The sequence below is a fragment of the Larus michahellis genome, chromosome 10 (assembly GCF_964199755.1).
Source record: "Larus michahellis chromosome 10, bLarMic1.1, whole genome shotgun sequence".
Classification (NCBI taxonomy): Eukaryota; Metazoa; Chordata; class Aves; order Charadriiformes; family Laridae; genus Larus; species Larus michahellis.
The window spans coordinates 3,918,726-3,934,895 of NC_133905.1; the positions used below are offsets into that span (position 1 = coordinate 3,918,726).

The 16,170-nt window shown below is 58.8% G+C and overlaps 1 protein-coding gene across 1 annotated transcript in view; it reads left to right on the top strand.

The window, feature by feature from the left end:
• PLXNA1 (plexin A1) overlaps window positions 1-16,170 on the top strand; it is a 120,856-nt gene that overhangs the window by 4,836 nt on the left and 99,850 nt on the right. The window contains exon 2 of the mRNA XM_074602299.1: window positions 9,935-11,281. Coding sequence (XP_074458400.1) covers window positions 10,079-11,281 — 1,203 coding nt within the window. The 5' untranslated portion in view covers window positions 9,935-10,078. The remainder of the gene's footprint in view (window positions 1-9,934; window positions 11,282-16,170) is intronic.

Genomic DNA, 16,170 nt, shown 5'->3' on the forward strand with positions numbered 1-16,170 from the left:
CAGGGCCTGGGGCGAGCTGTGGTGCGATATCCTCTTTGCTCCTTGAGCTGAGCTTGTGAGGGATTTTGCTGGAGAAAGTGCCCGGGGTGAGAGCATGGCGGGGATGCTGGGGACAGGCTGCGGGGCTCTGGGGGACCCACTGTGCAGGGTCCGTCCCCTCCCCATCCCTCCTCCCCCTCCCCGGCAGCCCGAGATCAGCCCTGGGGCTCGGCGCCCACCTCCCCGTCTCGAGCATCCCGCAATCTGTTGGCCAACTTGGCACGGAGACCCGGGAGCGGTAGTAATCCAATTTGGGCAGTTTAGCTGCACTTTGCTATCCGTGCTGCCGGCCGGAGCTTGGGAACTTTAATCCGGCTAATGACCCCGGCTTGAGGGGTTGAGTAACCGACGACCATTTGCTTGATTTGGTTTTCCTTTCTGTCGGTGGTGGAGGACGGAGGCGGAGGCTGTTTCTGAGTCCTGCCCGTGCTATTGGGGAGGGTTTCCAGGTGTAGGTAAGTGTAAGGAGTGGAGGGGGACTGCAATCCCCGCTTTCCCTTCCCGAGATCCCTCCATCCCCCTTCCCGTTTTCCGCCTGCTCCCCCTCTTTCTCTGAGGAAGATAAGCCCTTCTGCCGGAGCTGTTTTGCAACACACTATTATTTTCAGAAAGGCGAAGCCAAGAAAAATAAAGCCTCTCTCTTCCTTCAGTTGCCTACTGTTTAATGTACAAAATACAGGGGTGGTAATTGCATTAGAACGTATATAATTATACTGGAGGGAGAAGGGGGAAAAAAAAAAAAATTTAAAAAAAAAAAAATAATCTCGCTAATTGCACGGGTGTTGTGAACTGATAAACGTTGAGCGATTCGTGTTTTCTCGGGATTCCGGTGGAGCAGAGCTGTGGGTCCGGCACGTGAGGGGTTAGGAGCAGGGCTGGTTTCCCACCATTACCAGGAAGCCGGCTGGGATGCTCGCCATCCCGGGATGCTCCGAGCCCATCCTTGGGGTAGCGCCGGTTGTGTCCGGGGCCCGATCCTCTGCGATAGCAGAGGATCGGGCCCCGGACACAACCGGCGCTACCCCCATCCAGATAAATCACTGCGAGTCCCTTTGCTTTAAGTGCTTACTGTGTGTCCAAATATTCAGGCTCTTGGAGAAGCAAATCCCTGGCGAGGGGAGAGGCGGATTCCCTGTCGGCGCTTGCGTTGGGGGGGGAAGAAATTTCCCGTGTGATGCAGCCCCACATCCCGGGGCTTTTCTTGCCCCCCCACCCCAATTTAACGTCGTGTGGGTGCGAGTGGGCGCTGCTTGGTGGCCGACCCCCTCGGGCAGGGCGGGAGGAAGGGATGACACAAGTGACAACACTGTGGAAACGGCATTTCCTTCTGCGAATGCCGACCCCCCCCCCCCCCCCGGCCAAGTCAGAGCCGCCGATAACATCGCAGGTAATTGTAATGGCAATAAGTTGTTTTGCTTTGTGCGGGCGGCCGTGCTCTGACTTCGCTCTTCCTGCGCAGACTGTTAGTTTCACACAGGGGAAGAGGAAAAACCAAAAGTATTTTAGGAGGAGTTTAAAAATAAATGCTCGAGCTTGGCCGGTGGGCAGGATGTTTCGCAGAATCGTGTTCCCCGCTGGTCCCAGTCCAGCTCTGTGGCCCTCGGAAGTCTTTGCTGGGTGGTGTTAAGCCTCGTCTTGTTGTTTTGGCCAGCCTGAGGACTCGCTGTGGGTCTCTGGGCGACGGAGGGGGCCAGGAGCAGGCCCTGGGTTTTGGCTTTTGCTCTGGGTGGGTCGGGCTCCCCGTACCTGAGCTGGGCAAGCTCAAGCTTCCAGCTGCCGAGGCCTCTTGTAAAACATGTCAAATCCGTTCCGCAGCGTCGCGCTCCTTCCACCCCCATCTCCTCCTGCGTGGTTTTTATTCCTAGAAGTGCTGGCGTGCCGGCAGGGTCCCTGCCTGCCGCCTGCCTGCCGCTGCTTATCTTGGGGTCCGGCTCCTGGATGGCTGCATCCTTCCCAGAGTCACGGGGGGCTCTCCCCTCTCCGGCGGGACCAGAATCGGCCCGATGAGCCCTTCTGAAGTCAAGAACCTGTTTTTCAGGCTGATGTCATCGGTAAGAAATGGGGGAGGAGGAAGGCAGGAAGGCAGCGACGCTTCCGAAGGAGAGCAGCCGCCGAGCCCCTGACGCCGCCGGCAGCCCGGGCTTCCACCGACACCCATTATTATTCCTTATTATTGGCACGGTGGCAGTGCCCGCGGGGCTGCCGGCACGTGTGGCAGAGGTCCCGCTCTGCAGGACCTGGTGCCTGCATGGGTGAGAGGCAGCAGGAGGGATGCCCGGATGCCAGGGGCATGCGTCAGCCCGCACCGGGATTCCCGATAGGATGTTTTTGGGCTCACCGAGTGTGCCATGCATGGCTCCCTGGCCCTCTGTGGGGTGACGGCGCTCGCTGGAGCCGCCATCCAGCCACCTTCATTAGCACAAAATGGATTTTTGGCAGAGGCGCTTGGACAGCCCTCCCAGCGCAGGCAGGCAGCCGCATCCTCTCGGTTTTGCGGCGAATAAGTAGATCCATGACGCTAACGTCTGTTGGGGTCTTGGCCCCTCGTGCACAGCGTCAGGGCGCCTGCGCCCAGCGTGGGTTGGAGTTGCAACCGGGATCCGCGGGGAGAGGAGCAGCACCGCTCTACTCGCTGTCCCAGCCCGTGTCTCTTGGGCAGTGCTGCGCCCGTGCTCTGAAATTCGCTCTGCCGGGATCGGCTGGGTGAGACCCCCTTGCCAAGGGGGAGGTGTGCCGGAGCCGGGGGCCGTGCCGGTGCCCGTTAGTTTCTGGGAGCAGTTTCCCGTGTGGTGGTGGTGCCGTGGGGAGGCTTTCGGGCTCTTTTCCCTCTCTGCCCATCCTGTAGCCGAGCGAGGCTCCGTTAGCCCTCGGGCTGAGTCACTGCTCCTGGGTCTGCTCCACCTTGGGCAAATAAAGCGTGGAGCCGTGCTGAGCCAGGGACCTCGCCGGGGAAGCGGAGCCGGGAGCTGAGCCCATTCCAGCAGCGGGGCTCAGGGCAGCACGGCTGGGACGGGGAAGAGGGAAGGACGGGAGATCTAGGGGTAAGGAAAGGCAGGCACGGCTTGGAGTTTAGCTGGTGAAACCTCGTTCGGAGAAGTTTCGTGGTCTGTTTTAATCAGACCGAACTCCGGTGGCGGTTGTGCTCAGCTCGCCACGTGACGGTGCGGGTGCTGGTGTCAGCACGGCGCCGGGCGGAAGCACGGGAATTTCAGCTCAGCCAGGATTAAGCCAGCTCCGGAGCGACCTCCCTTTGCTGGGAGCAGAATGGGGTCCAGCACCCAGGAATCCTCCTGTGCCAGTGCGTCGTTGCAAAGCGGGAGCTGCTGGAATTCGCTCTGATGTTTGGGGGAAGCGCAGGTCAGGAGGTGCGGAGGTGTGTGTGCGTGTCCAAGAGGGGAAGGTCCTCCCTGCAGAGCCGGGCTGGAAGAGGTGCATTGATCTGGGGAGGGTTGGCTCGTTGGGTTGTGTTTGTGGCTGCCCTGGCCCGCTGAAGGACGTGGAGCAGCGAGTTCGGGAATGTCGAGCAATGTGTTAGGGCACAGGGAGTGAGATCAGACAAGGGAAGGATGGCAGTGGCCAGAGGACCTCATGTTGGACTTCTGTGCTGGCTGTTGGGAGACTGGGCTTGTGAGTGACCTTCTGCCTCTCTGCAGGTGCAGCTGGACCAAGGTGACTTCTGCCAGCAGGGCTGGTTTTTGGGACGTCTGCATTGGCCAGGGGACTGATGGGGTGTGAGAACCACTGTCTGGAATGCATGGGCCAAAGCCAAGGTGGAAGGTGGCCCTCAGGGGGATTTGGACTTCTTTGCTCTGAAGCTGGGGGCAAAATGTTGTTAAGTGTTCCTGATCGAGGTTGAAAAATTCATGCCAGTCTGGAGTGTGAAGCCGTGAGCTGGCCTGGATGTTGGTAGTAGGAATCCACAGCCCTGTAGCTGGGGTCCTGGTGCCTTGGGTCACTTTCTGCAGCATGACGAGAGCTGCAGAGGGGTTCGGGGTAAGGTGTTTTGCTCCGTGTGTGCTGATGGACACATCTCCTGAAGCAGGAGCGGGAGGCAGCAGGCTGTGTCCTGTGTAGATGGTCAGCCGTGGGCTGTGTGTTGGTCTCCATCCAGCCATCAGTTCGTCCAGGTCTTTATATTTCTCCCTTGGCTGCAGGAGCTCAAGTGAAAGATGGGGTTCACTGTCTTCCTGGGAAGTACGCATCCAGCTCGTGGGCTGCATATAGAAAGCCTCTTAGGAGTCCTTATATGGTCCCTATAGGGACTTCAATACCCAGATGAGTTGTGAGAATAATTAATGCAAAGGACAGCCATCGGCTTGCACTTCTAGCATCGCTGGATGGAGTTGGAGAACATGTGTAAGGTCCTGGTCCATGTCTGGTTTCCATAGCAGGCACAAGCAGTCCTGGCAGGACCCACTGAGACTGTCCTTGCGTGCCTCTGCCTTGGGACGTTATCGTTGGGGGAAGCTTGTGTTTCCATCTCAGAAGTGCTCGTGAGCCTGTTTGGGAACCGCTCTCTGCAGGGCTCCAGAGCTGTTCTCCTTGGCTTGGCGTGACGTGAATTCTTGCGGAGGACTGGGGAAGGGGAATTGCGCGCTTGAGAAGTGCTATTTAATTTCCTTGCTACTTGTTCTTTTATGCCCCTTTTTGCTGAGGGTCAAGCTGCTTCTTGAAGCCCTTGGGCAGTAGATGGCTGCTTCTGCTTGTCATGTTTCTCAGGATGGGAGAGGTTGAATTTCTTGCCCAGAAGATGCTTGCAGGGCAGGAGTGGAAGCTGCCGTGTCCACGTGCGCCGCGGTGATAGAGCAGGATGGGGTCCTCGGTCCCTGCCCCAGGGGGGGATGGCAGGAGCCCGGGAGGAAACTGAAGATATTCCTGGTGCTGGTGATAGTAGCTTCAGCGCTTGCCGCTGATTTCATCAGGGTGCGGTTCGAGCCAGGGATAAGATTTGTAATGATTTAACTCGCTGGCTAGGGAGAGCCCCCAGCCGAATAGTTTTTAATGAGTGTGTGCGGCGAAGGAAGGAGTTAAAGTTTAGCCCTGTTGCAGAGGATTGCATATGTAGCGCAGCTCTAACTCGGTACCACCACCAGCCATTCCTCATTGTTGCGAGGCTTTTCCCAGGCAGACGAACCTAAAAATACACCAGCTGTATGGTGAGGCGGACTCTCCTGTGGCCTGCGGGCTTTTCTCTCCCCCGGATAATCTCCCCTCTCTCCCTTTTGCTAATTACTGGCAGCCTAGCAGCTCGCGTGTTTGAAAATGGAGCCGGTTCCTTTTCATGCAGTTTCCTATTGCTGAGAGCAGAAAGTGACTCGGAGAGATTGCAGGTAAAGACCCGGTAAATGCCATTTCCCCTTTCCGGCGTCGGTTATACGGGGGTTTTCAATCCCCTTGCTTCACTCTTCCAGCCTCCCTTGGAAAGTGCAAGGCTGTAAAGCTCTTGGAGCGGTTTGCAGCCTCGTCCCACTGCTCCAGAGCAGCTTCTCTCCAAGACAAACGATGCTTTCCCGAGCCCTGGGAGTGCAGAGACTCCCCACCCCCACCCCAGGATATCCCTGGGGGGCTTCTCCTGGGGCGTGCGTGGTGGCGGGGAGCACCAGCGGTGGTGTGAGCCCTCCGGGGTCTTGGTGGTGCAGGGGTGGGGACGGCCAGCGGGTCTGTGAGTGCCAGCTGTGCACCGCTGTGCCCGTCGGCATGTTTTAAACCCCAGCTTTGGCTGTTTCTGCGAGAGCTGCCGCTTCGTAGCCGAGTTGTCCGTGCTGACTCGGCATCCGTCAGTGCTCCAGACTGGCTGCCCGGACGAGCGGAGAGCTGGTCCTTAGTGCTCAGTCCAGTCTTTTAAGGTTAGTTTTTCCATCCCAGTACTCCTGCTTTGTGCTATCAAAAGTGATGATTATTTTCCCAAAGCGTGATCTCCCATCCCAAACCCAGGTTTCTGGCCACGCTGCGGGACAGGGAAGCCCAGCAGCCTCGCGGGATCGATGCTGCAGCGGCTTGTCACCTCTTCAGCAGCGAGCAAGCGGGATGCAGGCATTTGCGGGGCAAGCCGATGGCTTTTTGATGAAAGGCTCTTTTGAAGCCGGGGTGCACGAGCGTTGGCCGTGGCGAGGCGGGCAGCCCCGTTCAGGTCATGCAGCAGCTGTGACCGTCGCAGCGTGGCCATTTTCGAGGTGAAACCGTGAGCAAATGTCCTTTCTGGCGCGGGATGAAAGGGGCTGGGGCGGATTTGGTGCTTGTGCGATTGCTTCACTGGCTTTGTTTCTGACGGCAGGCTTCCTGCTATATGTTTATGTGTGTGTGCGTATAGATATATACATATGTGCATGGAAAACAAAGACAAGCCTGTGGTGCTGTCTCTCTGGTGGTGTGGCGCCGCTGTGGGGTGATCCAGCCCTGCGTGGGGGATGGTGCTCTGCGATGCATCGCTTGCTGCCCGGGCAGCGTAACAGGGTGTGTTTTTGGTCCTGCTCTCCCAGTTGGCACATATGCATCCAGGCTGGGGGTGTATTATGTTATTGCAGCCCGTTTCAGGGCTGGGCTCGGCTCCAGGGTGTCCGCTCGGGGGTTTTCCGTGCCTGGGGACCGCGGTGCAGGTCTCGCTTGCCGGCAGCACTCCCTGGTGGTCCTGGTGGTGCTCCCCAGGGTGAGGTGCTGCTCGGGCGCAGCCCTGGGGGGTTTGGGTGCTGCGTGGTTTAAAGCGTGTGCCGGCGGAGGAGCTGCCCTGCCGTTATCCGTGCCGTGACCTCCCCGTGGGGGATGGAGGCAGTGATACAGGAGGGAAATGCCCTTTGGCCCCTGCGCCGCTCCTCCCTGGCTGCTCCCGCTGGTCCTCCCTGGCTGCTCCCGCTGGCGGGGAGCTGGGGCCATGCGGGCGGCTGTGCTCCAGTTCAGGGCTGCAGTTGGATCCTGCTTTAATTCAATCCAAGTCTCAGGTACCTGGATCATTTAATCCTGAAGAAAGCAGACAAATTTACCATTCCTCCTCTCTTTTTTTTTTGTGTTTTTTAATAATTGCTGTTGATGTTTATAAGCAGGACTGGACAACGACCCTGCTGGTATCAAGCACTGGGATGAGATGTTGCTGCTAGTGTATGTTTAGGAGCAGAAATCTCGGCGGAGCTCTGCAGGGTGTCGTGTCGCTGCTGGCCCCAGTTCTGCCTCGCTTTGCTCTTGTTCTAGCTCCCGAGTAGTAGTTCCCTACATTAATTTGGGAATCTCCTGTTGGGCTTTCTAGCCCTGCTTTGTAGCAGCAGCCCGACCTCCAGCTCTCCCGCTCCCTGAAATAGAAGCGATGAATCATAGAAAAGCACTCAGAAAGTGGCTTCCCTGTCCCCGTCACCTGTCCCAGCAGGACGATGCTCCGGCTGGCATCCATCCGTACGCTACTCCGAGCTTCTGCTTTCACCTCCACTGCCTTCCCTGCTCCTTCTCCTCTCTGCGGCGTGTCGCTGGGGCCGGAATTTCGTGTCGCTGGTGATCTCCTTGCGAGGGAGCCGATTGTATTGTTCTGGGAGGGCCTCGGCCCCATAGTTCACAGTAGCTTGGTGAGAGCCGGGCTGGTTTCTTGGGGTGGGAAACCTCCCTCCGGCGACCCGGCAGGAAACCACAGTGCCTGCCGCTGCTGGGATGGTGGTTTCTGAGACGATGGATTTGTGCCAACGACACGGCTTGGTCCCACGCCTCGGTGTGGTTTGGGGCTCGTAAGCTCCGATCTGGGGTGCTCATGTTACCTATGAGCTCGTGAAAATGAGGAGGCTGGGCTGCATGGCTGTCCCCCGGGAGCGCGCTCGCCCCGGGAGTGCTGGCCGTGTGCTCTTTGCTAGGAGGCTCCCAGTGTTGCAAAAGGTGGTGGGAATGGGAGATGAGGACCATGCAGGGGATTTCTGAGGCTGATGGCTCCATGCTTTGGTTGTCTCCACACCCATGGAGCTTTGTGGCACCTGGCTTTGATCTCAGTGTTGCTCGTATTCCATTTCCCAAACCTCCCTTGAGGTTATTGCCATGGGGGGTGATGTGTTGAAGGGGTGGAAGGGACCAGGATCGTGAATGTATGGGCAGGGGAGAGCTGGTGGAGCCAGCAGACCTGCAGAGAGGGTTTGGAAGTGCTGTGGAGGCTTTGCCCTAAGCACCGGCTGGCACAGCTGGCAAGGATGCAGGGTGACTGGAGCTGCACTGGGAAAGGAGAGGAAGGTTTCATGTTCATTGGGAGTGGGAAAAGGGGGGGAAAAGCCTCTCCCCTCCCTCTGACCTCCTCCTGGCTTGGGGCAGCAGAAATGAAGGATGCTATATGGGATGTCGGGGTACTGTATGGTCCAGCCGCTGGCCTGGTGACGACGGCACCCCCAACGTCTGTGTGGGGGCTGGCTGGTGGGTTCCAGAGCCCTGCTGAGCGCAGGCTGCCGAGCTCTGGGGCTGCCATTTTGCCCTGCTGTTGGCTGCCCTCCAACACCACCCTGCCCTGTCCGGGATGCCAGCAGAGCCACGCTGTCACCGCAGGCCATGTTTCCTACCTGTGCCACTCCCTGGTGGGGATCCTCCCGTCGGGTTATCCCGGGCTGAGTCAGAGATGGGCGATAAGGAGAGGGAGGGAGGGAGGCTCTCCTCCTCCGCTCGCTTTCAGAGCTGCTTATCTGCCATGGCTGGGGTGGGGAACTGAGGGCTGAACTCCTGTCCCCACCGTGGACCTTGGCAGGGATGGTCCCACCCTGGGTGGATGGGTTGTGACGGTGTCGGTGGGACGGGCTGTGTGCTGGCAGGGGGGTTGCACATCCCTGTGTTATCCCAGGGGGGCTTGTGCTGCTGGAGGGATGGAGAAGGATGCAGCCGAGGGGCTGCTGAGCAGGCACGAAGGGTAAAGCTCTCTGTGTTGGCTGCCTGCGGCCATCTCCCTGCTGCCGGGGACGCAGAGGTCACACTGGTGTGGGTTTTTGGCTGGCTCCCTGCTGCTTTGCTGCTCTGTATTGGCGAGCCCCAGCCGTGGCACAGCAGCGTGCAGAGCTCTCCATCCTCCCTGCGTGTGCCCCCTCGTCCCTCCGGAGCCTCTCAAGCCAACTGCCTGATGGCTGGCCCTGTGCTTCTTAATGCATATAAATGCCAGAAGGACGTGCTTCTCCTTGCCGTGCCCGCTTGCTCCCCCCGACTCCTCCTGCCCACGGCCCTCCTGGGCTTTGTCAGGCAGGCAGGTGGCAGGGATGGCCGGCAGCATGCCAGGGTCTCGGCTCTCCCAGCTCCTTTAGAAGGTCCTCTTCTCTCTAGGGGCTCGGGCTGTGTTTTTTGCACACTGTGTTTTTGCATCCACTCCCAGTGCCGTGGTGGAGCGGGGCAGGGGCAGCAGGCCAGGGGGCTCCTCTCATGGCTTGTTAGCAGCCATCCCCGGCTAACGCTTTGGTGCTGCCGGTGGTGTTAAAAGCGGGTTGAGGCCAGCCAGAGCGTTGGTATGCAGTAGATGTACCGGAGCGTGTTGCAAGGCTGCTGGCTGCCAGGGATGTGCTGGTTGGGTCCAGCCAGCGGCTGCAGGCACGCTCAGGTGGCTGCTGCTCTTCCCGAGGGGACCTGGGTGGGCGCGAGGGCTGGGTGATGCCCCTTGGAGGGGGCTGCTGGACGGTAGTTCAGGCTGGGATGGGGAGACAAAGCACATGGCAGTTCCTTGTTTGGGATGTGCTGTGTGCGACCAGGTGGGGCTGTTTGTCCTTAGCATGTCGCAGGCTCACTTGGTCCCCGCACTGGGGATGTGTCTTCCTCTGGGGCAGGAGGTGGGTGGTGTGGGGCGTTTTGTTAGGCTGCCTGCTAGAAGAGCGTGAAGCAGCCGAGTCTCTGCTGGGTGGGGTGGAACAGGCTTGACACCCTGCAGGAAAGGCTCCTAACCCTGCTCTTCTTGTCTTTTTCCCTCTAGGGCTGACCAGACTGGCCGTGCCCACGATGCCCTGAATGCCGAGCGCAGCAGAAGCAGAGGAGACTGTGTCCCATTAGCTCCTCCTCCCTCCCTTTTCCCTTTAGTTTGGGTTTGTTTCTATTTATTTTGTGGCTGGGTTTGGGCATGGCCTTGGCTGGATGTGAGGCTGCTGCAATGTGGCTCCTTTGGCTCAAGCACCATTTGTCCATCAACATTTGGACCTTGCTGCTCTTGGGGAGCACCTGGCTACCGCTGGCGGAAGGCAGCCCCAAGTCTCCCTTTAGGACTTTCCCGGTTACAGACTGGAGCTTGACACACTTGGTGGTCCACAACAAAACCGGGGAGGTCTACGTGGGGGCTGTCAATCGGATCTACAAGCTCTCCAATAACCTCACGCTCCTGCGGACTCATGTGACGGGGCCCGTGGAGGACAATGAGAAGTGTTACCCTCCGCCCAGTGTTCAGTCCTGCCCGCATGGGCTGGTCACCACCAACAATGTGAACAAACTGCTGCTGGTGGACTACTCGGGGAACCGGCTGATTGCCTGTGGCAGTGCCTCCCAGGGTATTTGCCAGTTCCTGCGGCTGGACGACCTCTTCAAGTTGGGTGAGCCCCACCACCGCAAGGAGCACTACCTCTCCAGCGTCAACGAGTCAGGCACCATGTCTGGGGTCATCATCGAGGTGCTGAATGGGCAGAACAAGCTCTTCATTGGGACGCCCATTGATGGGAAGTCGGAGTACTTCCCCACGCTCTCCAGCCGCAAGCTGATGGCCAACGAGGAGAATGCGGAGATGTTTGGCTTTGTCTACCAGGACGAGTTTGTTTCCTCCCAGCTCAAGATCCCCTCGGATACACTCTCCAAGTTCCCCACCTTTGACATCTACTACATCTACAGCTTCAGCAGCGAGCAGTTTGTTTACTACCTGACCCTGCAGCTGGACACCCAGCTCACCTCGCCTGACTCCACTGGGGAGCAGTTTTTCACCTCCAAGATTGTCCGCCTCTGTGTGGACGACCCCAAGTTCTACTCCTACGTGGAGTTCCCCATCGGATGCGTGCAGGACGGCATTGAATACCGCCTGATCCAGGATGCCTACCTGACCAAGCCTGGCAAGGCTTTGGCCAAGTACCTGGGCATCTCGGAGAGGGAGGATATCCTCTTCACCATCTTCTCCCAGGGCCAGAAAAACAGGGTTAAGCCTCCCAAGGAGTCTGTGCTCTGCCTCTTCACGTTGAAGAAGATCAAGGATAAGATCAAGGAGCGTATCCAGTCGTGCTACAGAGGGGAAGGGAAACTCTCGCTGCCCTGGCTCTTGAATAAGGAGCTGGGCTGCATCAACTCGGTAAGTTCCTGCTTGTCTCTACCCAAGCCAGGCTGTTTCTGGCTCCTGGTGGTGCCCTCTCTGGCCAGACCCTTGCTGGTGACCTGACCTGAGCCATGTTTTCCCGGTAGGGGGACTGGCGCTGCTAGGGCTGGGCGCTTGGCTTGCTCGGTACCATTCCTTGTGGAGATCATTGCTTCATTGTGAGGTTGCCATCTGGGTTTGGGTTTCATCAGTGCCCGCAGAGAGCCCCAAGCAAGGGCCCCTGTGTCCATGCAGGGGCCTGCTTCTGGTGCCTGTGCCCAGTGGATTTGGGGATTGTCGGTGAGTTGTCCTGAGAGGGCAGAATGCTCAGTCTTCAGGGCATCTGCTGCAGCTTCGCTGGGGAGTCCCTCGCAGATGGCACGCGTGAATTTGTGAGTGTTGTGTCACCTGGGGCTTGGTGGTGGCCAAGCAGGTGTTGGGGCAGTAGGATGTGGGGGACAGGGAGCGCAGAGCTGATGAAGGGAGGAGGGGACGTTGGCTGTCCCAGTAGAAGTTGGTCAGATGCTAAACGTGAAGGGACCGTGTCTTCTCCATGGGGTGCTGGAGAGGAAGATGGAGGGCACAAGGCACCGTCAGTGAGGTGGGTTTTGAGCGTGGCCAGTATAAACTGTCGTCTTGAGGTGCAGGAGGCGAGTGCTGGCATCCCAGAGCTGAGTGAGTAGCTCCCTTCTGTCCCCAGAGATGTGTCCTCCTGCCCTGTGCTCACGTGGGCACCTCTGGCCCCTGCTCATGGCTCAGCTGCTCTGTGGGGGGCCTATGAGTGGCGGGGAGCAGAGGACCTCCCCGCTTGGCTCTCTGGGCTTGTTTTTCAGCTAAACTATTATTATTGCTGGATTTTTTTCCCAGGCAACGTTATAAACCACGAGTGGCCACAGGGCGGCTGTGGCTCTGGGTGACGGGGAGGTCTTACACTGGGCATCACCAAGCTGGGCTGGGTAGTCCCCAGGCAGGGTCGGATATGTGGCAGAGATGGGGTTTGGGGTGCCGGTGTGTGTTTGAGAGGGTCTGGTGGAGGTCCTGACAGCCCTGCTATTGCCCACCGCCCCTCAGCCCCCCTGCTGGTCCTCAGCACCCATCACCAAGCCCCCCAGCCTTGCCTGAGCAGGGTTTTGGGTGCCTGGTGGTGCAGGCAGGTGAGGGGGGTCCCTGCGGAGCAGCCCTGCCTACCCTCCCACCATCCTCCCCGCAGCTCCGGAGGAGACAGCTAACAGCTGCCTGACAAAGTAAAGGGTTTGCTGTCAAGAGCGCTGGGCTCGCAAATCAGATTTTGGCTTTGAACTAATTCAATTTTGCTGGAAAATGATGAAATCGTTACACTGCTGCCTGTTGGGTCGCGCAGCTGCTGGCTCCGGCGGCGGTGATGCTCGCTGCCTTCTCCTGCGCTCCTGGCTTGCCTCCCCCAGCGCCCCACAGCACCACCGTGCCCCCTGGGTTTGGGGAGGGGGCTCTAACCCCTTGGCGGGGGGGTTCATGCTAGGAAGGTCCTGGGATCGCTACCTGGTGGCTGTCCTGCATGAGTAGGTGGATCTCAAGGTGTCCTTTGGGTCCTGCAGAGACGGCTCTGGCGGGGTGGAAGGACGCGTGCCACGATGGGGTGTCTCCTGCTTTCCAGTGGGTTGGGTTGGGGGGTGCTGCTCTCCCCCAGGGGAGCCAGGTGGTGTTTTCTGTCCCTGTCCTTCTCCAGCTGCCGAGAAGAGCCTGGAAAGGCACGACTGGATTGCGAGTCAAGCCCTCGGCCCCTCGCTGTGCTGGGCGCAAGCCAAACCAGACCCCGCGGAGCATGTAACCTCTTTCTGGCAGGAATCTCCGCGCCCCTAATAAAATGCAGCCACCTCTGGGGTGGGTCGTGGCGGTGACGGATGTCTCAGTGGTGAGGGCTGGCCAGAAAATGAAGGGCATGTTGTTTTGTTTTTTTTTTTTTATTATTATTTTTAAGGAGGCAGAATGTAATTGCTCAAGTCAGTAGTTGCTTGGGATCTGCGCCCCATCCGTATGGAAAATATCCCAGGAGGTCTCTCGCTCCACTCCTTTGTGATAGCAAGGGGCTGAGGCTGGTCCATGCTGGAGGAAGCTTTGCCGGTTCCGGGTCCCAGACCTTGAGCAGCGCAGGGACAAGGGATCCAATTCTCTGGAGCCGGTGTCGGAGCCAGGAGGAGAAGCCGCCAGGCTTGGCAGCCAGCTCCCGAGATGTTAGCGGTTCCTCCCCGGTGCTGGTGAGCAGAGCAAATTCCAGTCCCCTGATTTCTCTCTCCCCTTCTGGGATCCAGTGGTCCGGCAGTGGGAAGGGGAGTGGAGCTGGCTCAGGAACGAGACCCTTCAAGCTGGTACCTTCAGACCTGAGCATGGACTTGCACAAGCAGCAAAGGCACCTTGAGGAACCATCTGGTCCATTCCCCTCTGCCATCCCCGCTGCCCAAATTGCTCCTGAGCCCGTCCAGAGGTTTTGCTGCTCGTTGTGTTTCACTGAAGAGATGCTCGGTGTTGTGTAGCCCGGCTCTTTGCTTCCCCGGCACAGCGCACGGACTGGAGGTCTGTGTGCCCGCAGCCAGATGTTCTCAGCACATCTGCCCAGTGCTCCTGTCCCCAAAGCGGGGGGACGAGGGTCTGATGTAGCATGACTGGGAAAGGGTGGTGGGTTGGAGCTGGAGTGGAGGTGTTACAGGAGGGAGCGATTTGGGCTTCCCCGAGTCCCTGATCCCGGGGCTGGCAACGCAGGCAAAGCCAGTGCCCGGAGCCGGCAGGACCTGGGCAGCAGCTTTCCCTGGGCTCCCCCAGGGAGAAAATGAGGTTTGAGTCCTTGGTGGGGCTTGCTGCCCAGCTGGCTGGCACAGAGCAATGGCTGGTGACAAACTGGCCCAAACTGGGCCAGGAGAAGCCAAATCCTTCCCTGGGGCAGTCAGAGAAATGCATGTGTTAATGAACTGTACCACACTGGGATTATTCCTGGGCAGCGATTAACGTGCAAAAAGGCTGGCATCCCGGCCTGGCACTTGGTACCTGCCTCCTGCAACCTCCTCCCTGCCTCTTCGCGTCCCCCACATCCTCCATCGCAGCCCCTGGGGTGCACAAGGGGACGGGGTGTGCCTGTAATGGTGTTAACTGGCGAATTACAGGCTAATTAATAATGCTGAGTGGTGCGAGCCTTGCTTCTGCTGTCTGCTCCCTCATTGCTTTCGTAAGTGGGCTTGAAGGGAGGCAATGAGACAAGGCATGTCAAGGAGACGCCTGCTCCCGCTCGCTCGGTGCTGTGGGTCTGCTTTCCCCCCGCCTCTGGCAGGCCGCTTCTCCTGGGAAATCTGAGTTTCCTGACCCTGTTTTGGGGAGGCGGGTTAGCGGTGGGAGGGAGGAGAAGGCTGCAATGTCATGGAGGTGGGGGCCAGGGGCAGCGCAGAGGGGTGCCAAAGGGAAAGAACTGAAAGAAAAACAGGAGAGGAAAAAAAAAAAAAAAAAGGGACAAAAAATACCTCCAAACCCCCAAAACAAACTACACCCTCCCCCTTGCAATGTGCTGAGGCCATGGTCCGTGCAAATGGGAGAGCGGGCAGAGCTCGATGCCTCCTGCAGATCCCAGCATCCGCAAGCTGAAACGCTGCAAGGTCACTGGCCCTCGTGTGCCACGGTGCATGTCGGTCCCTGCCGGCACCGGCCAGGGGACAGCTGTCCTTCTGTCCCTCCATCCCTCCGCCTCGCCTCTCCCTGCAGCCCGCATCCGCCAGGGATGCCGGTTGGTGCCATAACCCCCGTACCACCGCCCTTGGCCCGACCTCGCCGTGCTGCCTGTCTGCGCCTCTCCTAACGAGGCAGTTTGCTGTTAATGAGCTAATTGTTGGCGTAATTATTTATCGAGGTGGTGTCGGCATCACGGCAGCGGGCGCTCCTCCTGGTCCCGGAGCGCAGCTGTATTTGTCGTTTCCCAGAGAGTTTGTTGAGACAAAGCAGAGAGGAGTAAACACCGTAAACATCTCTCCTCTTGCATATTCAGCAGCCGAGGGGTTGGGGAAGCTGCAGATTGAGAGCCGAGAGAGCAGAAACTGCACCCAGGGGCTGCCAGGGCTTAAATACCTTCACGGCATTGCCCTTAACCCCTCTGCTATTGCTGGTGGCCGGGTGGAAGGTGCTGGGATGCTTTACCAAGGCAGAGGGGCTGGCCGGGACAGGGTGTTTTTTCCCCAGCAAAGTGGCTGAAGGATCCCGGGTATCCGGATGGGCACTGGGTATCGGTTGGAGCATCGCTGCCGTCTCGCTCCGTGGTCAGGAAGATAATTTTCTCAGATCTGCTGTTTGAAAACGCCCAGCCTGGTGATGCAGAGGAGGATGCTGAGTGCGTGTGCTGGCTGATGGATAGGAGAGGGCGCTTGCAAAGCTGGGATTCGGGGGACGGGTGGAGAGGTCCTAATTCTTCTTCCCCCCTTTCCCTGTGGTTGCAGAGGCACGTGGTGCCTCATGTTCCTGTCTTGGGGATCCCCGCATCTCTCAGGCCTGGCTGTAGGAGTTTCCCCAGTTTAGGGAAGGACGAGCAAAGGTCAGGCGGGGAAGGGAGTCGATCTTTGACTGTAGATTAACTCAGGCACCCCGCAAAAACTGAGGATGCAGCCCAGCATCCCCAGACCGATGGGGGAGGCCAAACGTGACCGACTGGCGTAATTCCCAGTTCTCCCCCGCTGGAAGGCTGGCACGGCGCTGAGTCCCGGCTGCAGCCGGGAGCGGGACCGCTGGCCGTGGGGCCGGTGTGGTGGCACTGCGAGGAGGGCGAGCGGCCTCACCGTGGCTGCAGGAGGCTGAAGCCGTTGTGGCTGCGAATGCATTGTGCCGGGGCGCGGAAAAGCGCTGAGTTTTCCCTCCTTCCCGCAGGTGACTGTGGGTTG